Consider the following 25368-nt stretch of genomic DNA (forward strand, 5'->3'; position numbering starts at 1 on the left):
AAAATTTCCTTGGGGAAGTACTCCAGCAAAAAAAAAAAAAAAAAAAACCACAAAACATTAATTAGAAGCAATAAAGGGGATGACATAGGCGTGTTTTCAAACTTGAACATGTAGCTGATTCACTTGGAGGGCTTAGTAAAACAGAGAGTGCTAGGACCTACCCCCAGACTTTCTAATTCAGTAGGTCTGGGGTGGGACCTGAGAGTCGGCTTTGCTAAAGTCTCAGGTGACACTGATGCTGGTGGTCCGGGGACCACACTTTGAGAAGCGCGGTTGTAGGTTACCTTTCCATCTTTCTGAGTGCAGTCACACAATTTAGTCCTACACTGAATAGCGTTTGCTTAATCAAATTATCAAAAATGTGTGTGGGGGGGTGTTACATTAAACACTGGGATCAGAGTATTACAGAAAAAGAATGCGGATAGTACAAACCTGGTTAATGTAGAAACATGCCTACCTATGTTCCCCAGTTTTTCTACATGTGGAATGAATTATCACAGGTGGTCTAAATCAAGGTATAACCAAGATCGCCAGGAAGCGGGAAGGAGGACATAGTATAAGAGCTATGAATTCTTTTTCTTAGTAGGAAGTTGATAGGTACCACCTAACGTGGAAAAATTGAGAGGCATGTTACTTAAAAGTTGTAAAACACTAGATGAACCAAGATCAAAAAAGACTGTTAAAACCTCATACCCAAGAGAAATAAAAATGTACCTCCACACAAAATCTTGTACGCAAATGTTCCTAACAGCATTTATAATAGTAGCCTAAAAGTGGAAATGACCCAGAAGTCTATACATTAATGAATGGATAAGGAAAATGTGGTATATCCATACAATGTGAAAACAGTCACAAAAGGCCGCATACTGTATTATTTCATTTATGTGAAACATACAGAGCAGGCAGATCTATACACACAGAAAGTAGCTTAGTGGTTGCCTGAGGCTGCGGTGGGGGCAGTGGTGGAGCAGGAATTGGGAGTGATGTTTGATGGGCACTGAGTTTCTTTGTGAGGTGTTGAAAATGGTCTAAAATTGATCGTGGCAAAGGTTGCACAATATAACACGTACAAAATGTCCTTGGGGAAGTATTCTGGCAAAAAACAACAAACCCACTCAACTAACCACTATACTAAAAAAACCACCCGACTGTACATCTCAAATGGGTGGATTTCATGGTATGTGAAATGTATCTCAATAGGGCTGTAAAAAAAAAAAAGAATCTAAGTGCCTCTGTACAGTGGAACTCTTCATGGTGGAGGGGATACAAATTTTGAATCCTTCTGCATAGTAGGACAACACACTTGCTTTATAAACCATGAACAGGTATAGCTTTAATTTTTCAAAAACAAGTTTAAGATTTAAAAATAAATAAAAGGCACCAACATAGATAGCTGGCCAAATAAACTCCAGCATATCCATATAACTGTTGGTTTTTTGTTTGTTTTTTTTGTGTGTGGTACGCGGGCCTCTCACTGTTGTGGCCTCTCCCGCTGCGGAGCACAGGCTCCGGACGCGCAGGCTCAGCGGCCATGGCTCACGGGCCCAGCCGCTCCGCGGCACGTGGAATCTTCCCGGACCGGGGCACGAACCAGCGTCCCCTGCATCGGCAGGCGGATTCTCAACCACTGCGCCACCAGGGAAGCCCAAGAAGAAACTTTCTTGAGAATGTTTTTCTCAACATCTCCAGTTTTCCGTAAGCAAATCTTCGGTAGCCTAAAATCAAGCTTAAGATTATAGAGGAGATGACAGTTTTGCAGATTAATCTTGGTTAAGGAGCCGTTTTTTCCTACCCCCAAGGCCTAGCCTTGGCGACTCTTTGGCAGGGTCTGGGGGTGGGGGTGATCATTGCCAAGCATGAAAAGCCTCCGGGGCTGGGACCCAGGCATCAGGGGTCTTATTTCCTCAGGTGATTTCAATGTGCACACAAGATGGAGGACAACTGCCTTAAGTGGAGCTAAGAATGTTAATAGCTGATTTCTGGATGCATTTCTTACAAAGAACAAAATAGCAGTCAAATGGGGATAAGCCAGGGAAGTCTGATTATTTACATGGCAAGGGAATGACCGTGAGAGGAGGAAATCTCTGAGGATTTTGTTGATTTGCTCTATATTAAGAGAACTGTCAATATACAGCTACACACAAATGTAAATTTCCATTGTAATTAACCTGTGGATCTCAAACAAGAAAGTATCTGTGAAAGTGCGCACCAACGTATTAAATCCTACACAAACCTCTGGTGTTATTTTTCTTCTATAGATGATGTTCCTTTAGCATTTACACAGGAATATGTGCTACATTGATTTTTATTCCTAATATAATGCTTTGAAATACTTTTCCCCCCCAATTTCAATTGAACGTATGCTCTCCCTACTCAACTTGACTGTGAGATCCTTGAGGGCCAAGATCATGTCTTGGTGAGGCAATTTAAAAAATTTAAAATGCCCCCTCTGGAGTCACACAGCCAGGGTTTGTCCCCCAGCTCTGCTACTTTCCTCATCAGTCATACGGTCCCAGTAGCTCCCACCTCATGGAGTTGTCAGGAGGCTTAAATGAGATAATGAAGTTAAGTTACTCAGCACACACCTGTCCCATAGTAAGTGCTCAAAAAAAAAAAAAAATTAGCTCTTGTCTATGATGAGAATGATGGTGACAAGATGATGTCATCTTTTACAGCCATGGTTCTCGATTTAGTCGCACATTAGAATCGCCTGGGGAGTCTTTCTAACTCTTAAAGCCAAGGCCAAGTGATCAAAGTCTCTGAAGGTGGAGCCAACCGTCAGTAATTTTCTAAAGCTCCCAGTTGATTTCAATGCACTGCCAGGCTTGAGAATCAGTATCCCATGGTTTTTTTTTTTTTTTTTTTTTTTTTTTTTTTTTTTTGTGGTATGCGGGCCTCTCACTGTTGTGGCCTCTCCCGTTGCGGAGCACAGGCGCCGGACGCACCGGCTCAGCGGCCATGGCTCACGGGCCCAGCCACTCCGCAGCATGTGGGATCTTCCCGGACCGGGGCACGAACCCGTGTCCCCTGCATCGGCAGGCGGACTCTCAACCACTGCGCCACCAGGGAAGCCCCATCCCATGGTATTTTTGTCATAGCCTTCTCACACCACACACGCTCTACAGATGGGCAAACAGAGAGTGTTAGAAAGGAGAGGGTACTTAACACATCTAGAAATATGCATGGCGGAAAATAGGTAAATATGCTTAGTTCATTACCTTCCGTCATCTGGGCCTCCTAGTGATACCAAGTACAAATCATTTGGTGAAAAGGCCAGAGCTTCAATTTTGCCCTTGTGAAGTGATAGCCGAGCAATCAGCTCCCTCTTCTTATAATGCCACAAGATGATATCTGCCTGGGAGCAAGAATACACTGTCAGATCATAGACAGGCTTTGAAAGAACTGGAGGAGATAGCTACCCCTCTCGGTGAGAAATCATCATGCATCACTTTTCTAGAAATTAGAGCAGGTCTTACAAACATGACAGCAACACGATGGAAACAGTTGTAAGCAGGGACGTTTGTTTCTGAGCATTACCAGTAACAAGTTGCAACATCGGGTAGGAAACCATCCGGTTCCTCCACTCTCAGCCTGATAGGATGAAAATGAGTTCCAAGAGAGGTCAAAGGAAGAGGAGGAAGGGTATAAACAGGGTAGCACAGGGCTATTCTGAAGTGGGGCAGTTTTTCTTGGGAGGCACCGCTAAATCTATTCAGAATGAATGATTTTTTAGTTTATTCACCTTGAAGCCCATGAATGTGACTTGTCCGGAAGCAATGTAAACTCCGCTCTTGGAGATGGTCACACAGGAGACATTGTTGCCATGACCGTGTAGGAAATTCTGTTCCTGAGTATTTAGTGCTTGAACGAGGATGGTGCAACCCAGAGGGTAAACCAGATGCTCCTGGTCGGGATGGCATTTTAGACCAGTGGGGACATGTCCTAAAAGAGAAATTAAAAATAAGAGGAAAAAATAGAAAAATAAGTCAGGGGCAGAAGTGGCTGGTGGTTTTTATTTAAATTGAGCACAAAAGAACGCTTTTGAAATAAGCCTTAGTTCAACTAAAATAAGAGTGTGTGTGCGCGTGAGTAAGGGATGATAGGTAATTTTATTCCACTGACAAGAAGGTTGGTCTAATAATATATAAGCTTCTCAAACTTTAAGGTGCATAAAAGTCCCCAGGGGGTCTGGTTAAAATGCAGATTCTGATTTTAGGTGTGGGGAGGGGCCGAGATTCTGCATTTCTGACAGGCTCCCAAGCGATGTTGACGTTGCTGATGCTGGTCCAGGAACCTCACTTCAGACCTAGCTCCAGTTTTGTTTTGTTTTTTTTTTTTTTTTCGGTACGCGGGCCTCTCACCGTTGTGGCCTCTCCCGTTGCGGAGCACAGGCTCCGGACGCGCAGGCGCAGCGGCCACGGATCACGGGCCCAGCCGCTCCGCGGCACGTGGGATCCTCCCGGACCGGGGCACGAACCCGCGTCCCCTGCATCGGCAGGCGGACTCTCAACCACTGTGCCACCAGGGAAGCCCTAATATTTTACACATATAGTAAAATTTTAAAACATAGCTGGGAAGGGTACACTAACTTCAGGATAATGGTTGTCTCTCTAGAGGGAGAAAGAATCAGACAGTGTTGTAGGAGAGAGAACTTCAAATGTATAGTAGCTGGAAGATTCAAGTACACTTACATGTTTACACCCTCAAGTTAAAACTCATAAGCTATAATGTAACTCTACACTGAGTTTTAGTGTCACCACGATAAAAGGGGCTTTGCTTTTGCTTCTGATTTGTTTCCATGTGAGAGCTACCAAACTCCATTACCTGGTGTTTAAGGCCTCCAAAATGGAATCCCAGGCTCTCTTTACTGTATTATCCTGCCAGTCCGTGACACTGAAGCCAGCCAAGTGTTTGCCATTCTCCAACTGACGCCACACTCTCCCCCTTCCTCCTTGGCTCACCCTATATCTGTTCCCTGGGATATTTACCCACCGACTCCTACCCAACTTTAAAGACTACTTGAGGGCTTCCCTGGTGGCGCAGTGGTTAAGAATCCGCCTGCCAATGCAGGGGACACGGGCTCCAGCCCTGGTCTAGGAAGATCCCACATGCCGCGGAGCAACTAAGCCCGCGCGCCACAACTACTGAGCCTGCACTCTAGAGCCCACGTGCCACAACTACTGAAGCCCGCACGCCTAGAGCCCGGCTCTGCAACCTGCAACAAGAGAAGCCAGGGCAGTGAGAAGCCCACACGCACCGCGATGAAAAGTAGCCCCCGCTGGCCACAACTAGAGAACGTTGGCTCACAGCAAGAAGACCCAATGCAGCAAAAAAAAAAAAGACTACTTGAATTAACCTTTGACCCCATTCAAACCTAGAATAGAAGCTTTCTCCCACACTTTTATAAAACTTTGGTCATTTTCTGACAAGTAGTATATAGCCTTTTTACGTAAATGTGTTGCATTGAAGGCAAAATTACGAGAAACTCAGTCACTTTTTACCAACAAACCCATATAACTACAGCCCGGACCAAGAAGCCAATTATAACCACACCCCAGACATTTCCCATCTGCCTTCTCCCAGGCTACATCTCCCCAAAGGTAATTGCTGTTTTGACTTCTATTCCTGTAAATTATTTTTTCTCATCTTAGAACTTTATACGAATGGAATTATACTGTACAGGACGTATTCTGTCGTATCTGGCTTTTTTCATTCAACGTTATGTTTGTGAAATCTAACCACATTGTTGCGTGGTTGTGTAGCACTACAGGGGTCCCTCTGCATCGGTGGAGGATTGGCTCCAGGACACCCGCGGATACCAAGACACGCGGATGCGCAAGTTCCTTACATAGAAGTGTGTACTACAGTCGGCCCTCGGCATCCACGAGTTCTGGCAACCGCGGACAGAGTTTTCTGCCCTCTGTATGTAGTTCATTCTCCTTCATTGCTTCAGAGGAATCCATTCTATGAATATACCAATTTATTAGTCCTTTCTACTTTTAATGGACATTTTGGTTGTAGTTTTTAGCTATTTGAAACAATGCTACTATAACCATTCGCATATATGTCTTTTTGGTATACATTTTGTATGGCATTTGGAGGATACATGAAAAATCTTTAAGATGTACTCAGGATTTATCCCAAGGAAAAAGTTAAAGAGTTAAAAGATTTAGCTATGCAGATATTCTTTGTAGCATTTAAAAATAAATGTAAAATTGTAAGTTATACTAAATTTTTAAAAACAGGACACTGGTTAAATAAATTGGGGCATATCTATGCAACAGAATATTATATTAAAATATATTAAAATTATGGCATAGAGTATATTTACTCCTAAGGAAAGATTTGCATGGCATCCTAGGTGGGAAAAAAGTCTGATTATAAGAGAATATATCAGCATGAGACCACTTTTGTTAAAAAAATTATATGTCAATGTATATTTGAAAGGATCATACCAAAAGTTTAACAGTGATATCTTTAGGAAATGCAATGATGGCTGATTTTTTTTCAGTTTCACTGTATTTTTCTAATTTTCTAAATTCTTGTTCTTAAGTATGGCTATGGATTTACCCCTGTATTACACTGTATTCTCAGTGCACAGCATACTATTTGGCATACAGTAGTTCTAGATAAATGCATATTTGACTCTATGAAAAAATATAAATTGTCACAAAATCAAGAAGGTGAAAACAATTCAATTAATTTTATTCAATTTTGAAAGGCCGAGATAATTGCCATGGGAGACACTGAGGTATAAGTGACCATATATTTGGTCTTTGAGTGCCACAAAACATCACGAATTCAGTAGCAGGGCTCTCTCTGCTGGTCACCAGTGTGACCCTTTGCCCTCATAGCAGGTCACCCACATCCTTTACCAATGACCTGGTGATCAGCTCTAAAGATGGCCAGTATCTCGGATGCACTAAATGCCCACTTTCTATCAGAGACTGTTAACCTAAAACGAAGACTCAAGAGCCAAGTCCTAGAATGTGCTAACACTTTGGCCATTGATTGTTCTGTGTCTACATTACCACAATTTTAAAGATTTCTGGCATCACAATGCACTTTTTAAAAAGTTTGCTCTTTTTTAAAAATAGATCTTTATTGGAGCATAATTGCTTCACAATACTGTGTTAGTTTCTGTTGTACAACAAAGTCAATCAGCCTTGTGCATACATATATCCCCTCCCTCTTGAGCCTCCCTCCCACCATCCCTATCTCACGACTCTAAGTCATTGCAAAGCACCTAGCTGATCTCCCTGTGCTATGCTGCTGCCTCCCACTAGCTAACTATTTTACATTCGGTAATATATATATGTCGATGCTACTCTCACTTCGCCCCAGCTTCCCCCTCCCACCCCATGTCCTCAAGTCCAGTCTCTATGTCTACTTCTTTATTCCTGCCCTGCCACTAGGTTCATCAGTACCATTTTTTTTTTTTTAGATTCCATATATTTGCGTTAGCATATGGTATTTGTTTCTCTCTTTCTGACTTACCTCACTCTGTATGACAGACTCTATGTCCATCCACCTCACTAAAATAATTCAATTTCGTTTCTTTTTATGGCTGAGTAATCATCGACAGATGAATGGATAAAGAAGACGTGGCGGGCTTCCCTGGTGGCGCAGTGGTTGAGAATCTGCCTGTCGATGCAGGGGACACAGGTTCGTGCCCCGGTGTGGGAAGATCCCACATGCCGCGGAGTGGCTGGGCCCGTGAGCCATGGCCACTGAGCCTGCGCGTCCGGAGCCTGTGCTCCGCAATGGGAGAGGCCACAGCAGTGAGAGGCCCGTGTACCGCAAAAAAAAAAAAAAAAAAAAAAATATATATATATATATATATGTGGCACATATATACAATGGAATATTATTCAGACATAAAATGTTTGCTTTTTAAAAAATGCAATCCATTGCTTGTTTTCGTCCTTCTCAGAAAACCAAACAGCATTTCCCCCCTTCATGTTGCAAATAGGAGGGGGTCTTAAGTCAGATTTAGGCCGAACAACCAGGCCTGCTCTGACCAAAGCATCTCTCCTCTCCAGCTCCCCCTGGCGTCCGCTTCGCCTTCTGTCGTGGACTGAAATCCTCACCATTAGAATCCCCCCTCCCCGCTAGCCCCTTCTCATTAGTACATCAGCCGGGATTTTAGAAGGTACTTGGTCCCAGGGGCCTACACGGATTCTGTAGGTGGTCACTGAGGGGCAGGCAGTATTGCGGGTTGTGTGGGGCCTAGAGCCAGGGGAGAGCTGACTAGTGGGAGAAGGCTTTCAAGTCACACTTACTTATCCTTAAGGAGGAGGAGGCATTTGTTTCTTTTAGGCGCTGGCAAAACCCATCTCATTCTTTGAGGCTTGGAGTGAGGATGTGACTCTCTAAGACTTTTGGGGAGGAGGGGCTCTCTGGGTCCCCAGTGCTTCGCTCATGCCAGCGTCCCAAGCTGCCTTCCAGGTGCTACCTGGGGTGTCACTTTCCCTGTTTGCACTACGCGTCCCTGGGGTTCCTAAACCGCCCAACCCAGATATGCTCGAGATCTCACCATTGAATCCGATCACGGCCTCAAGCTCCAGCTCGGCCACCTCAGCCACCTCATCCTTGGGCGAAGTTTGGGTTTCCATGACCTGGAGACCCCGCTCACGTTCCTCTCAGCCTCCCGAGATGCAGCGTCTTCCGGTCGTTATGGTAACGGACTTGCGCATGCGCGCCAGATCAACGCCTGCGCTGAAACCCAGCCGAAGGAGTTCGAGTCCTTTTGCCCTCTTGCAAGTGGAAAGAGCTGTTCTTTTTACCTTCTAATATTTCTCTGGAAATTTAAGGGGCACTAAATTCACAGAACTAATTCCCTCCTCTCCCATGTAAAGAGTCTGTGACCTTTGGGGTAACTATATAATCAAGCACCTAATGGCATTTGAAAATTAAACATAGGGCTTCCCTGGTGGGGCAGCGGTTGAGAGTCCGCCTGCCGATGCAGGGGACACGGGTTCGTGCCCCGGTCCGGGAAGATCCCACATGCCGCGGAGCGGCTGGGCCCGTGAGCCATGGCCGCTGAGCCTGCGCGTCCGGAACCTGTGCTCCGCAATGGGAGAGGCCACAGCAGTGAGAGACCCGCGTACCGGAAAAAAAAAAAAATTAAACATAAAGGATTGCTTCTGATGGGAAGGCTGCTGTAAGACAATATATAATTGATACTTCTTTGGGTCCCTTGTTTGAAGCAGGACAAAACGTTGTTTTTTTAACTATACTGAGGTATAAATTATATATAGAATTTACTTAAAGTGGGCTTTAGTAAATTTATATAGTTGTGCAACTATCACCACAATCCATTTTTTGTTTGTTTGTTTTTGTTTTAAGCAGGATAAAACGTTAAGTAACTGCTAGAGGTCTTGAGGGGCTCCCACCTACCTGGGAAAAATGCTTAGATTTTGTTCAAAAACAATTTTATTTTAATTGCACCCAACTGTTCGCGTCTCTTAGTGGGAGCCGATTGCTCCAACCTACAGTTCCCCAGGGGAGCGCTTTCCTTTCTTCATCACAGTCTGGAGGCCTTGGGGTATGTATATTCACTTTGCAAACTCCAGGTTCCGGTCGCGCACGGGTCGAGCCGCGGGGTGTGAGCCGCGCGGGCCGCCGTAGTCAGCTGTTGCGAGCAGGAAGTGTCCGAGGAGTGGGTGGAGACTGCACCATGGCCCCGGACTCCTGGTGAGCCTGGCGTCGGGGGTGGGGGGGGAGCTGCACGCGGACCGTCCCGGGGGAGCCCGTGCTGCTGGGGAGCGGGCGGTCGCTAGGCATTAGGGCTGGAGGCCTTTCGGGATGAGGGGAGGGGGAGCAAGGCCCCTTCCCCTGCTGCCGGGGGCGGGGGTTGAGGGGCTGGGCTCTGCCGCATCCTGACACCCTCGGTCCTGACATGGGTGGCCGTGGCGGGAGACCCGGCGGACTCCTAGGGAGCTGAGTTCCAGTGCCGAATCTCTGAGCATTCCTTTAGCCCTTCTTGGCTGCATCTCCCGGATTCCCGCCCGTCGTGGTTGTGGAGGTGGCTGATGCAGGCTTCCCCAGACTCCTGCGAAAGTGAAGTCGGAGTGACCTTTTTGTGGAACGCCAGTGTATCTGGTGAACCTCCTTATTTCCCAGGTGGAGAAACCGAGGTTCAGAATTCATGGTCATCAGCGAGTTAGTAACCAGTTGGCGCTAGCATCTAGATGTTGTGGGCCCTTCAAAAAACGTATAGGAATCTGGGAGGGAAGTTATGCCGTTGATAAGGTATTTTAGTACCACGAGGACTGTTTCTGTGGCAGCAGCTTCTGCAGTAAAACAATAGGTGATAAGGGTCTTTTATTCAACAGTTAAGTCCCAAGGACTGAATGATGAAAGACACAAGTTCTAATACGAGTGAACCTATTCCTATACCGTATTGGACTTGAGCTTTTTGTTTACTAATTAAAAATGCTATAGCTCAACACAGTTCTTTTGGAGAATATGTCATATTAGTACTTCTAACATAGTTTATTGTTTAAGTTGCAGATAGTCCGGATATTAAGAGATTAATTTTGCAAGATCAAAGTTAATCTACCTGGGATCTAGATTATGTGGGCCAATGGCTTAATTGATTTAACACTATTTTTTTTTCACCTAATTTTAACACCCCGATAGAAAATTTAGAAAATATTGAATGTTTGCAGAGGAAAAAAACCCCATCTTTAACTCTTACCATTTGGAATAATTGCCACTGTTGATTTTTAAAAATTAGTTTATTTTTGGCTGTGCTGTGTCTTTGTTGCTGCGCGTGGGCTTTTCTCTGGTTGTGGCGAGCGCGGGCTACTCGCGGGCTTCTCACTGCGGTGGCTTCTCGTGTTGCGGAGCACAGGCTCTAGGCGCGCGGGCTTCAGCAGGCTCAGTAGTTGTGGTGCACGGGCTTAGTTGCTCCGCGGCATGTGGGATCTTCCCGGAACAGGGCTCGAATCCATGTCCCCTGCATTGACAGGCGGATTCTCAACCACTGCGCCACCAGGGAAGCCTGCCACTGTTGATTTTTAAAATGAATTTATTACTTTGTATAATATATGTGTGTGTGTGTATATATATATATAGGGGTGTGTGTATACATGTACACACACCCCTATATATTTTACAAAACAGGGAACCTTCCTCCATATCATTAAATATTCACTGAAAACACAATTTTAATGGTGCTTAATAGTGCATCATATGAATGACCATGATGCACTATGATTTAATCATTCCCCTCTATGTACCCTTTAAAAAATGTTAGGGAGTTTTTGGGCCTTATTTTTTTTAATTACAAAGACTGCCCTTTTGTTCCATCTCTTATTTCCTTGGCTCACTCCCTAGAAGTGGAACCACTGGGTCCAAGGGCTAAGTTGCCCTCCACTTCCTGGAAGCTAACTCCCTCATTTTACACATAAGATAGGAAATAAAGCTTAGAAATAAGGTAGAGGCCCCAGGGTATCCATTTAGGTCGGTAGACGCTATCATTGAACCCTAGGCCTCTTCCACAGTTAATGTTGTGAAAGCACGGATACTTTTTCCGGTTCCTCTCAAGTAGTTTGACTCCGCAGCTTTCTCATTTGTTGAAAGTGAAACAGCGAGGGACTGTGCTGTGCTAGGTCAGCTTCCTTGCAAAGTAGGTTGCTGATCATGAGAGCAGAAAGGAGTGTGGAATAGGACTTTGAAAAGTCTATGAAACAGACTTGACTACAGCTTTGCTCTCCTACTGAAAAATCTATGAAACAGACTTGACTACAGCTTTGCTCTCCTACTGAAAAATCTATGAAACAGACTTGACTACAGCTTTGCTCTCCTGCTATTGAAATAGCATAGCTCAGTGATGCTTTACTCCTGAGTAGCGTTCTACTGTTTAGAAATGGAATATGGCTGTTACTATTTTAATGGCATATCAAAGCCAGTGGTAAGCGCACTGTGTAATAATAGAAATAGCCAGTGGTGACTGTCTCTGAATGGGTTCTTTGCTAAAGTTAATCAGCGTTACCACTTTTTTCTCTCTGTTCCGGTTCCACAGCCTCCGTACTGGCATCACCATCCTCTTAGAAACTCTAATCATCTACTTTTTCCTCACTCTTCCTATCAGATTACTCACTAATCTCCAGTATTTTTATTTTCTTTTCTGCCGTAGTCCAATCCTTTATAGCCTTATGGCTTACACAGAGTAAATATTGGTGGCTGGTTACTGCATTGACTAGCTGGAGACGTCTTCTGCTGGTCTCTTGCCCTTCTTCTCTCATCCCCCGAGGGATTCACGTACGTGGAGTTCGGGTTACTTTTCCTAAACTAGCATTTTAGGTACCTGTGTGCTTGATTCCGTCATGAGGTTGCCCATTACCACTAGGCCAGTGGTTCCCAAGCTTTGCTACAGATTGAAATCACCTGCGGAGCTTTACAACTCCTCACGTCCAGCTCAGACTCCGTGCCAATTCAATCAGATGATGCCTGGGGTAGGAGCCAGGATTTTTTTTTTTTTTTTTTTTAAGTCTCCTCTGGTGAGTCAACTGTGTAGCAAAGCTTCAGAAATGCTCTTTAGAGCTCCGATGAGAATGTGAGGCTTAGGAGCCAGACATCGGGGGTTGGGGCCATCAGCGTTTCATGTAACCTCTTGCAGGCCTCACTCTATGTGAACAAGTATCCCCTACACCTCTCAAATTCTCTGCTAAAAGTCAAACCTTGTTCTGCTGTTCAAGGCTCTGCAGAAACTAGCTTCGGCTCATCTCCACCATTTTATACTTTACCCTCCTACCCAGGACCACCACTCAGCCGACCGTGCCAGGCTCTTACCCTCCCTTTCGTCTTTGCTTTTGTTCCCTGTGTCTCTCACCTAGTCTAGAATGTGCCCTCTGGTCGGAGTGAGAGGCCTGCGTTGACCTTGTGGTTCAGCCCCAGGTGTAACCTCTTGGCCAACAGTAATTTCTCTCATTTCCGAACTCCGGAAATATGCACTTGCCATTTATACTCCACGTTTGGCAGGAAGTGTGTTGTACCTTGTTATTGATTTTCATACATGTGGTCTGGGACCACAGAGCCAGACCTCAGAACCTCTTTTCATAGATGACGGTATGGAGGGGAAAAGGGGAAAATGTGGCAAAGCTGGGACCCAGTTTTTCTTATCAGCCTCCCTCCTACTTTCTTTTAGTTTCCTTTTTTTTTTTTTTTTTTAATATTTATGTATTTATTTTTGGCTGCGTCAGGTCTTAGTTGTGGCCCACGGGCTTAGCTTCCCCGCGGCATGTGGGATCTTAGTTTCCTGACCAGGGGTCGCACCCACGTCCCCTGCGTTGGAAGGCGGATTCTCAACCACTGGACCACCCGGGAAGTCTCCCGTCCTACTTTCTTAATCGTGTATTGTCTTGTATCACCTGCTCTCTCTTGGTATGCATGAACATATGTATATGAATGATGCTACTTCTTTAGATTATAGTGGTGACTTGCCAAGGATCCTACCGTTAGCGAACCAAACTTGGGTTGACTCGCCCGCGTGCGGTAAAGCCAATCTACTGACACCAGGTTGTGGTGAAGGAAAGTGCAGCGTTTATCGCAGAGCACCAAGCAAGGAGTCTAGCGCCAATGCTCAGAACATCTGAACTCCCCGACGGCCTTCAGGGCAAGGTTTTTAAAGACAGGGTGAGGGAGGGGCGCTGTGGGCTCGTGATCCGCTCGTGGACACTCTTCTGATTGGTTGGTGGAGGGGAAATTGGGAGTCACTTTCTGGTTCCAGTTGGTCTGGGGTCTATGTGCTTTTGGGCAGCATACAGTTAACTTCTCCCACCCGGTGGGGGTTTCGGTGTCTGCAAAGCAGCTCAAAGGACACGGCTTAGAATATTATCTACAGCCCTTGAGGAGTAACCAAAGGTCCTTGACTTTAATGGCTAAACTATTATTATTTTGTTTTGCTTGACTGTTTTCCTGCTTCTCACCTCTCTCATTAAATTTACTCTTTGGAACTCAGGGAAGGCCTAGGAGACTAAAGCTTTTCTATAGACAAGAGGCAGGAGGAGGACAAGGGGATGGGGGTCTGTTCCAGGAAGGCCCCATAGGGTCATGCTCGGTTACACTACCTCATTGGATCCTTATTAAATTTAAAATGTACAGCTCTTAGCATAGGAGCTGGCCCAGATCAGGTACTCACTTGTTAGCCATAGCTATAATTACTGTAGTAAGACTCCTAAGGGAAACCACCAGAGGTTGTTTATTTTTCCTTCATTCAAAGACATTTGCCAGGTCCCCTCATTGTTTAAGTGATATGTGGGAATTCAGAGATTTTAAGAAATGGATTGTTTATTTTTTCTGACAAAAATTGGAACATTAGGTTAAACAGCAGATTTTAATTTTTTTGAAACTTAAAAATATTTATTAATTCATTTATAACAATAATCAACCTATTACATGTCAGCATAAATCATGTTTTTAACAGAAAATATCTGTATTTTCCAAAACAAGAGAAAATATGTGAGAAGAGTGGCATTGTTTTACATTAAGTTCTTTTTACATAAATTTACATCACATTTTTTTTTATTCAAACAGAACGTCACAAAAATTATAATCATCCTCATCAGTTCACTCAGTCCCATGTAATTAATTCTTTTTTTCATCTTGATCATTTGTTAGCACTTCCATGAATTCACCAGTTTTCCATTAGAGTTCTGAAAATGCTTACTCATTCAGTTCAGCAGTAGAGTCAGTTACCAGAAACCTGTACTTGTCAGAGTCTTTTCCATGAATTCCTTGAAGATGAAACCCTTTTATAGGAATATTTTTGCAAAAGCATCAGAGTACACCCAGAACTGTCTGTAAATGACAAAAGACTTAAAAATGACCACGGTTAAAGATTTGATGAAAGTTCATAACGATGCAATTGACAAGGAAATTTAGTTATTTCTGAGATATACATTTTAAAGTAATAACTAGAATTATGACTTATAACATTATACCAGAACATATAAGGTTTTTAGGAATTTCATGTAATGTCTGAAACATTTATATTAACATATTTCCATACAAATAACCCAAAGTTTAGTATTAGTGTTTTTTTAAATTTAATTTTATTTATTTTTTTATACAGCAGGTTCTTATTACTCATCAGTTGTATACACATCAGTGTGTACACGTCAATTCCAATCGCCCAGTTCAGCCCACCACCATTCCCCCCCCCCCCCCCCGTGGCTTTCCCCCCTTGGTGTTTAACATTAGGTTAAACAGCAGATTTTAATAGTTTTTACTGAGCACTCCTGGAAAATAGGTTCGTCGTATATTCATAGTCCCTGCCCTTTAGGAGAGATGAAATATGTGTCCACACTTAAGTATTTTCTGTAAAACAGATAAGAAGTAAAAAGGCTGTAAGCGAAGGAAAAAATAAGGGACTATTGGGGATTGGTTGTGAATCCTTCAAAACCCCCAACACTGTTGAATAACAAATAGAAGCTCAGGACCTGCTTTGAGAGAATTCTGGTAAGCTTAGGTGTCAGGTAGGTGTGTGTCCTTTGACCCCAGAGCATCGTGTTACCTGCCGATCTGTGTAGCTCTTCCCCCAATAGCTGCTCACCTGGCCTCTCACTCTCCATCCCTTTATCCTGCTTTATTTTCCTTCTTAGCCCGTAGGAACACCTGACATACTGCGTTCTGGTTTGTTTGATGCCTCTCTCCCTTCACTAAACTCCTTGAAAGCAGGGACTCGGTCCGTTTTGTTCCCTGCTCTCTTCTCCAGTACCTGGATCAGTGCTCAGCACAGAGGCGGGCCCTCCAGAAATGTTTGCTGAATGTTTTGTGAATGAACGAATCTGTATGCTTTATCAGCAGCCAGATAGCACAGTGGCTCGGAGCAGAGGCTCAGGGCCAGGCAGCCTTGATTTGCAGCTGGTGGTACCCACAGGGCAAGTCGCTCTACCTCTTTGTGCCTGATTTTCTCACGTGTAGGATGGGAATGGTGACCCGCCTCCCGGTGTTCTTGTGTGGATTAAGTGAGTTATTACAAAGGAAGCTTTGAGAATTGAGCCCAGCCTGGACTAAGTACCATTCAACCCCTGTTGCCGTTGCTGTTACAATTATCATCCTCCCTTCCTGTTTGCATCTGTGACTAGAAGTACAAACTGAAACTTAGATTATGCAGAAATTTCCTTTAAAGAACCTTCAACATTTTTTCTCCCTTTTTGACTTTGATGCAGGTTCTCCACCTACGATTCCACCTGCCAAATTGCACAAGAGATTGCTGAGAAAATTCAACAACGAAATCAGTATGAAAGAAATGGTGAAAATACAACCAAGGTAAGACCAGGAATGAGTACTTCAAATGATTTGTTTGAGCTCTGAGGTCTGAAAACCCTCCCCTTTCTGACTCTGTGTGTATGTGTGTGTGTATGTATAATGGCCTTTATGCTTACACGTGTCGAATTGACATTACAACCAGTCAGTTAATAGTTATTTAATCACTAGGACTAAATGAAGCATGGCATCTCTATAATTTCTCCTACTTTACCTTAAAAAGTTTCTAACAATTTCATAGTGTAGTTCCAAGGTTGGTACGCTTTCCCCCAGATGGTAAATCTGTCAGGCTTTGCAGGACCAGAGGCCAAGTTCTCACCTCTTTGAGTACCCATTCTCAACAAAAGGATAATAGACTTTTTTGGTTTTTTACATTTTACATTAAAAAAATGTAGGGGCTTCCCTGGTGGCGCAGTGGTTGAGAGTCCGCCTGCCGATGCAGGGGACGTGGGTTCATGCCCCGGTCCGGGAAGATCCCACGTGCCGCGGAGCGGCTGGGCCCGTGAGCCGTGGCCGCTGCGCCTGCGCGTCCGGACGGAGCCTGTGCTGCGCAACGGGAGAGCCCATAGCAGTGAGAGGCCCACGTACCGCAAAAAAAAAAAAAAAAAAAAAAGTAAAAAATCATCCTTTGCTTGTGGGCTTTAAAAAACAATGGTGGGATTTGGCGAGGAAATTTGGTCTTTAGAAGACCATGAGTCCATGCCAATACTTTTTTTTGCGGTACGCGGGCCGCTCACTGTTGCGGCCTCTCCAGTTGCGGAGCAGAGGCTCCGGATGCGCAGGCGCAGCGGCCGTGGCTCACGGGCCCAGCTGCCCCGCGGCATTGTGGGATCTTCCCAGACCGGGGCACGGACCCGCGTCCCCTGCATCGGCAGGCGGACTCTCAACCACTGCGCCACCAGGGAAGCCCATGCCAACACTTTTGATTCTAATCCAACATTCACAGGTTTCTTTGTAACTTCCCCATTCTAAATTAGTATTTTCCTTACTTCTCCCGCAGTGAGAACCCAGGTTTCCAGAAGCATTGATATGTTTTTGCTCATTTGGTCTCTCTTAGAGTTTATAGAAAATAGTTTCACAATCATTACACAAGGGCCACTACAAACAATAAGTAAAGTTTGAGTTTGTGTCTTTGTTATTATTTTTTTTAATTTAGAATATCCCCCTAAGGATACTGAGGTTATTCTGTTCTAAAGCTATTAGAATTTTTTTTTTTTTTCTGTGTCTTATGCTCTCCTTTGTATCTATTCATATTCATTTTCAGGGTTTGCTTTTCTTCCCTATCCTTGCTGATATCATTTTTAATATATAGAACATTTACCTAGTTCAAAAGTCAATATTATATACAAAGGTATACTCAAAGTCTTGTCCCCATCCCACTCTTTTCCATGCCTTCTTCACCTGTTTCTTAGAGGTAACCTATTTTAAAAATTAATTTCTCATTTATTCTTCCTGTGTAACTTCTTGCAGAAATAGGCATTCAGGGGTGTGTGTGTGTGTGTGTGTGTGTGTGTATGTATTCTCATTTCTGTTCCTTTGACACAAAAGTTACTCTTTTGTATCTTGCTCTTTTCACTTGATAATATATCATAGAGATATTAATTCACTGAGATCTTCTCAGTTTTTCTTAGGGCCTTAGAGTCCTCTGTTGTGTATACTCTAGTTCATTAACCTGTCTCCTAAGAATGGGCATTTAGAATGTTTCCAGTCTTTTGCTGTTATGAATAATGCTGCAATAAATAGCTTTGTGATTTTTAAAATTTTGTATTTGTATTTGTGGAGGTTCTTTTAAGGGTGAGTTCTCAGAACCAGGGCATTTGTGATTTTTCTTTTACCTGTTGCCAAATTCGCCGCCACAGGATTTGTCACCTTTGGCTTCACAGCCTGGCCAGCAGAGGGCGTTGTCAATTTTCCGAATTTTTGCCAACCTGATAAAGAGAGAGAAAATATTTCAGTGTAGTTTTATTTTCTTCATTTTTTTAATTGAAGCATAATTGACTTACAATATTATATTAGTTTTGGGTATAAGCATAGTGATTTGATGTTTCTGTACATTACAAAATAATCATCAGATAAGTCTAGTTACCATCTGTTACCATATGAAGTTATTACAATATTATTGACTATATTCCCTATGCTGTACATTACATCGCCTTGACTTGCTTTATAACTGGAAGTCTGTACCTCTCCCTCACCTTCCAGTGTAGTTTTAAATTTGCATTTTTCATACTCTGAATCAAGTGAAGTATGTTTTTACATTCTTAAACACTATGTATATATTCTGTAAACTAACTTCTTATCTTTTGCCCATTTTTGCTATTGGATTGTTGGTCTTTTTAATATTTAAGAGATCCTCATATATTAGGGAGATTCGCTTTTTGTGATATATTGTAATTATTTCCTCTCCTTTATCATTTGTTGCTTGACTTTGCTTATGGTAGCTTCAGTCATGTGAAAGTTTTAGTTTTTTTTAAATGAAGTTGACTATCAATTTTTTTTTTTTTTTTTTTGAAGTGCTGATGTTGTTTTATTATCTGGCTGGAAAACTAGACACCCCATCAGCCCAGGCGGGGCTGGGTGGGCTTAATCCTCCTCCTCGTCATTGCCAGCTCCAGCCCCGCCGACTATCAGTTTTTAATTGCTTTGATATTTTCACTCATAGCTTTTGCTAGTTGTAGGTTATGAAGGAATTTATTTATGTTTTCTTCTAGCAAATGTATGGTTTCATTTATTTACATTTAGATCCCTGATCCATTTAACCAGTATCATCTTCTTGGACTGTTAGATTGTTTCTAATTATAAAAATGAGTTTTCAGTATGGCTGAATTATTGCCCAGGTTAGAATAAATTCCTCAATGTAGGATTTCTGGATTTAGGTTGTATAAAATTTAAGCATTTTGCAAATGTCTCAGAGTCACATTTCTACAGCAATTCTGATTCACTTAAAAAAAATATCTTTCTCTGTTAGGTGAAAGTATACAAGAGTTTAATATGCATTCTTAAAATTACTTATGCCATTGAACATCTTTTCATATATTTATTGGATGTTTGTATTTCTTCCTTTATGAATTGCCTGTTATATACACGTCCTTAACCTGGCTTTTTATTTCTTTATTTCCAAGTGTTCCTTATATATATGTTAACTAAGCTTTGATTAAGCTTTGATCTGGCATATTTGGTACAAGTATTTTTTCTATTAATTTGGATTCTGATTTTATAAATGACTTTAAAATATATATATATATATATATATACACTTTTTAAAAATTTTATTTGAAATTAGAACTATTTTTATTTATGGCCTTTTCTTATAGGAGAAGGGGAGATACTGCTTAGAAAGGCCTTTCACACCCAGGGATTATAGCAGTACTTTGCCTAATTATCTAAATTTTCGTTAAGCTTTTCTTCTCTTTTTTATCTTTTTTAAAACACATAAATCTTTACAGTGTTTGAAATTTATTTCGTGTATTGTAGGCATCTAATTTTTTTTCCCATTTGCTAAATTATTAATCCCCCCCCAAATATGAAATAGTCCACATTTCATTCACTACGTTCTTACACAACTGCACTGTTTCTGGACCTTCTGTTCTGTTGCACTAACGAAGCCATTGGTAACTGCCAGCATCATACTCTTGTTGTTTTTTCTAAAGATTTCATATCTAATTGTTTAAGGCCCCCTTTGTTACCCATATCCGTGATCTTTCTATATTTCCCTTCATCCTCCGTTTAGAGCAATTTTGCATAGCTTTATTAAAAAGGATTTTGTGCTGTGCCTCAGTTACCACCTCCTCTCCAATAAAAGGACTCCAAATAGGATTTTGGGTGGATGTGTAGTATATTTATAGACTGAACTGGGGAGCATTGACATTTTTGCAGTACTGAGTGCTTCCTTTCACTCATTCCATCAGCAGTATTTCCTGCAGTTACTATACACCAGGCACTGTGCTAGATATTTTTTAGATTTTGTTGATATTGTTAATGATGTTTAAAAATCATTTTTAAAAGTTCCCCCTATTACTTGAATTTAGGAATGCCCTAGAGTTTTTCATTTTTGTGATTGATCACCGTCCTGAATTCTTTATCTGTTTCTAGTCACCTTTTAGGTGATCCTCTTAACTTTTCCACACAGACTATTATCAATCTGCAAATAATGATAATTTCATTTCCTTCTTTCCAGCCCTTATGTATTTCTTTAATTTGTCTTATCATGTTGGTTAGAACTTCTAGACCAAAGTTAAATAATATTGTAGTTAAGGCAGCACTGACTGATTTTTAGTTTTCTTTGTTTTCGTTTTGTTTTTAATTAATTTCTCCCATGCTGTATTAATCGTATGTTTAGTCTGTTTTTAGTAATTAACACTGTTGGCTTTACTATTAGATTTTCTAACATCAGACCATTCTTAAATTACTCAGATAAATTCTACTTGGTGATGGTATATTGTCATTTTTAATGTAATTCTGAATTTGCTTTGCCAAAGTTTTTAAAGACTTTTACATTTATAATCCTTAAGGGAGATTGGCAAGTAGTTTCTTGTTTTCTGGTATCTCTGTCAGCACTTGTTACCAGGGTTGTGTTAGCTTAAAATATGAATTAGGCCTTCCACCCTTTTCTATGCTTTGGAAAGCTTCTGTTAAATTATCATAATGGGAAACTTCTTCTGATTATGAAAGTAGTAGTTTTCTTATAAAATATTAAGAAATCCCAGTACTTAGAGATAACTGCCCTTGATGTTTTGATGTCTTTAGGTCCTGGGTTGTTTTTTCTCTATGTGGATGACACTTCTTTTTGTGACTTGATTTCTTTTTCTTTTAATAAATTATGATGGGTATCTTTCTATGTTAACAAATATAGATTTCAGTCATACTTTATTTTTTTTGGCTATGCTGAGCCACATGGGGGATCTTAGTTCCCCGACCAAGGCTTGAACCCGTGCCTTCTGCATTGGAGGCATGAAGTGTCAACCACTGGACTGCCAGGGAGGTCCCCAGTCATACTTTTTAATGGCTACATATTCTTTCATCTGTTGAATGCTTTTGATCTTTAATTTTGTAGATTCTTCTTAGACCTGGTGTGGGCGTGTTTGTTGTTCTTTTGTTCATTTGTTTGTTTGTTTTGCTCTTTACTTTTTTTTTTTTTTTCCTTTTGCGGTACGCGGGCCTCTCACTGCTGTGGCCTCTCCCGTTGCGGAGCACAGGCTCCGGACGCGCGGGCTCAGCGGCCATGGCTCACGGGCCCAGCGGCTCCGCGGCACGTGGGATCTTCCCGGACCGGGGCACGAACCCGTGTCCCCTGCATCGGCAGGCAGATTGTCAACCACTGCGCCACCAGGGAGGCCCTGCTCGTTACTTCTTGAATGAGGAGGGATCTGCTTTCCTTGGCGTTTCCCCATAAACGTTGTGGGTGGTTTTTCTGTGGTTCCCAGAGGTATTAGAATAGTTAAGGTGAGATTTTTCTTGGCTGCTGATACCCTTGAGGGTTGCTTGATGTGTGTAGCCCTTGGCCAGCCTCTGCTGTTGCGCTGTATTTTCCTTATGTGACCCTGCTAATCTAAGGAGAGAGCCACTGCTTCCACTGCAGTTGTATAATTGCTTCTTTTAACAAGGTAGCAAACTTGTGAGAGTGCCTTTTTAAGCATATCTCCAATTATATCCGTGGTTGACTATGTTTACTTTACATGGACGATTCTATTTTTCATATTTTAAAATTCCTAAGAGGCTTCCTCCCCACCTCTCCACCATCCTTTAAGGCAGCACTTAGAGTCACAAACAAACCTTTAAGACTCTGGGTTTGTAAACTGGAGAAAATCCACACCTCCTGGAAAAAGAGTCCTATGTGGTCAACATTCCTCTTGTATAAAAAGGACACCCTGCTATAAAACTTTTAATGGCTTGTAAGTATACCAGTGTGTTTAGGGCGGACCGGCCGGGATGGCAGTAGGACTTGACGTCTTGTTCTTTGCAGCATGGTTGAGGGAACCGTGCGTGGGGCTTTTGCTGGTGAACAAAGACTGGGGACGTGCAGTTTCCTGCGTGGCTCCGAGGTAGACAAATAGGATCCGAGGGTAGATGCTCAAGGGACAGAATTCAGCCGATTGTGAGAGCAAAGTGACAGTTTCCAGTCAATGTCAGGGTTCAGGCATGGACCGGCTTACCAGCTGGTCAGGTCATAGGGCTGGGTATGAGCATTAGGTGGGTGGCTGGCCCAGGTGACTGTTAAGATTCCGGACAACCCTGAGGTCGTTGCAGCCCTTCCTTGATTGAATCATCGTTTGCAAAGCAGCGTTTACATGATATTTTTAGGAGACCTCACACCTCTGGACTAGCATACTCAGGCTGTGTTCTTTTCTTTTCAGCTTACCGTGACTATCAGAGCTTTGTTGCAGAAACTGAAGGAAAAGATCGCCCTTTTGAAGGACTTATTGCTAAGAGCTGTGTCAAGACATCAGATGTATCCATGTAAACATTTCCACCTCTTGCTAGAGTGGGAGGACAAGCAGTCTTATTTTAAGAAAGGAAGGAATCTGGGCCACCCACATTTTTCCACAGCTTGAGGAAGACCTGGTTTCCAAAATATTGCCTATAATCTCAATTTCTATTTTAAGCGTCTGTTACATGTGTTACAGTGAATAATATGCGGGCGAAGCAAGACACACAGCGGGAATTAACTGAGTTGGGTGTAGCCTTAATAGTGCAGGAAGCTCATGCTTTCTGTCAGTGCTGTATTTACACCAAGCCCCGTGTTGCTGCCTGTCTAGACTGCCTTGAAGGTGGTCCAGCAGGAGAAGTTCCATGACACCCTTGAGTTGTGATTCTGCTTCTGTAGTTCCCAGAGTTTTGAACGATTCGTTTTCTTCTCTGAGAAGCCAGTACCAGTAGAAACGATGCATATTTTTCCCCCCAATTATGTAGATTATTGAGATGTGACTTCTTTGCCTTACTGTTCTAGAGGTCCAGACAGTACCGCTGTTTGGGGAGTTTTTGGGGGTGGGAGACACTTGCCTGAAGCAAGTTATGTCATCACCTCAGCCTCCCACCAACAATGTCAAGAATTAAAACATTTCTTTCTTTTTTTTTTTTTTTTTTTTTTTTTGGCCATGCCATGCAGTGGCTTGTGGGATCTTAGTTCCTTAACCAGGGATCCAGTCTGGGCCCCGGCATGTGTGTAGCCCTTGGCCAGCCTCTGTTGAGTGCAGAGTCCTAAACATTGGACCGCCAGGGAACTCCCCAAAATATTTTCTTTCTTTCTTTCTTTCTTTCTTTTTAGAAATTCATAATCTGATCAATTTAGGAAAATACACTTGACCTGTTACATAAACTAATCCTTTAAATCCGAGTTTAAAACTGACCTCAAACTGGTCCTCTCTTACCATTCCTTTCCATTGTCTTTAGTTTGTACCAAACTTTGGTATCTCGGGAAATGGTTGTTATTGCCCAATTTTAAACATGGGAAAATGTAGGAATAGAGCTTTTTTGATAAAACAATAGAAGATGTTTTAAAAAATATTTTTCTCCAAGTATCACCACTGTATGTCACCAGGGAGGCTGGTTTAGATAGTTGCATGATTTCCAGTGTGTACTTATTAAAACACTAAGGTTTTAAATATAAGTTTAATTTCAGTAAACAATTGGGCCCTTATTTTTAACACAGTTGGAATATCAGATATGTTTAGTTTGTAACTTTACCCTCCATCTGGCATCATTTGTTACTGCACAGTCTATTATATAAGGAGTTTTTGTTTTATCAAAATGCACAAGTCTTGGGGCCTTCCCTGGTGGCGCAGTGGTTGAGAGTCCGCCTGCCGATGCAGGGGATGTGGGTTCGTGCCCCGCTCCGGGAAGATCCCGCATGCCGCGGAGCGGCTGGGCCCGTGAGCCATGGCCGCTGAGCCTGCGCGTCCGGAGCCTGTGCTCCGCAACGGGAGAGGCCATGGCAGTGAGAGGCCCGCGTACCGCAAAAAAAAATAAATAAATAAAAATAAAATGCACAAGTCTTAATATATAGACCTCAAGTTGGCAGAGCCGTGTTCTCCACTTTAAGTGCTAAGTGCTTGGAATTCTGCACATGGGATCAAGGTGTGCGAACTCATTTTAATATTACCTAAATCGCATGTATTAGAAATGTAGTTAAATATTATTTCCCAGTGTAATATTAATAACTTTATTTGCTAACAGGTAACTGATTATTATTCATCTTATAATATTTATGTGCTAAACCTATAGGGCAAGAAGATATAAATTAATAACTTTTACTTTTTTCTATTAATAATTTCTGCTAGTTATTAATTATGGGGTGTACCAAGCACGCTACAGTAATAATTGACTTTGTTCTTCTAAATGCTTGCAGTCTGACCATATTTTGAAACCTCGTAGACTCTGGTTTTGTGGTGATCTCAGAATTTGCTGAATGAAACACCAGGCATTTGAAAACACCAGTTATTAAATACTCTGAAAATATGAAATAGTTATGAAAATATTTAAGGACCATCATGTCAATAATTTAGAATTTGCCAGGAGAAATCAAAAACCCATCTGGAATATAACAGCTTTCTTTAAAATCTAATTATTTTTTTTCAAATAATTGGGTCTATTTCTACCGGAACTGCAACCAAAACTAGGGATGGAATTCAGATAATCTACCCCATGGGGGCGCTCATAAACCTCTGTATTTTCAGGGAGACCATTTCTTGGAATGGAAAGGAGGCAGCTTCTACGTTACTTGAAGGCCTCTATTTAACTCCCCTCTTCTTCCTCACATCTCCCTTTCCCTGACCTTCCTCCTCCCAAACATATGGGATAATTCTGTGGCAGCTGTCATCCAGATTTAAGATGTATCAGATAGCAACTTGTCAGGCCTAGTAACCTCATATTATGAAGTTGTTTGGGTGGTTCATTCCCTTCTTTACAAAACAGGTATGGAGGCCAAGGCAAACTTGCACCTCAAGTCACTGATGAAGTTGGAAAGAAAGGAGAGCATTCCAGCAGAGGAGTTTTTTCACACCGAGGAGAAGAATATTTAAGAGCTTAAGTAACTTGCCCAGACCCCACTGCTAAGAAATGGAAAGCTAGGATTCCAATGCAGGGCTGTCGGAA

General features: G+C 42.5%; 2 protein-coding genes across 3 annotated transcripts in view; one reads left to right on the plus strand and one right to left on the minus strand.

The window, feature by feature from the left end:
• Window positions 1–8777, minus strand: part of CFAP52 (cilia and flagella associated protein 52) — a 38059-nt gene extending 29282 nt beyond the window's left edge. Inside the window, exons 1-3 of the mRNA XM_059048169.2 lie at window positions 8537–8777; window positions 3743–3942; window positions 3219–3355 (exon numbers count right to left, since the gene is read on the minus strand). Coding sequence (XP_058904152.1) covers window positions 3219–3355; window positions 3743–3942; window positions 8537–8615 — 416 coding nt within the window. The 5' untranslated portion in view covers window positions 8616–8777. The remainder of the gene's footprint in view (window positions 1–3218; window positions 3356–3742; window positions 3943–8536) is intronic.
• An 835-nt stretch (window positions 8778–9612) lies between these two features.
• Window positions 9613–25368, plus strand: part of STX8 (syntaxin 8) — a 239081-nt gene continuing 223325 nt past the window's right edge. Inside the window, exons 1-3 of one of the 2 annotated variants that reach the window (XR_010838285.1) lie at window positions 9613–9696; window positions 16182–16281; window positions 22632–22726. Coding sequence is in view for 1 of the 2 variants with exons in the window: in XM_059047525.2 (XP_058903508.1) it covers window positions 9680–9696; window positions 16182–16281; window positions 22632–22726 (212 nt within the window). In the remaining variant the exon portion in view is untranslated. The remainder of the gene's footprint in view (window positions 9697–16181; window positions 16282–22631; window positions 22727–25368) is intronic. The other variant, XM_059047525.2, reaches the window with a different exon arrangement.

The sequence above is a fragment of the Kogia breviceps genome, chromosome 19, assembly GCF_026419965.1.
Source record: "Kogia breviceps isolate mKogBre1 chromosome 19, mKogBre1 haplotype 1, whole genome shotgun sequence".
Taxonomy (NCBI): Eukaryota; Metazoa; Chordata; class Mammalia; order Artiodactyla; family Physeteridae; genus Kogia; species Kogia breviceps.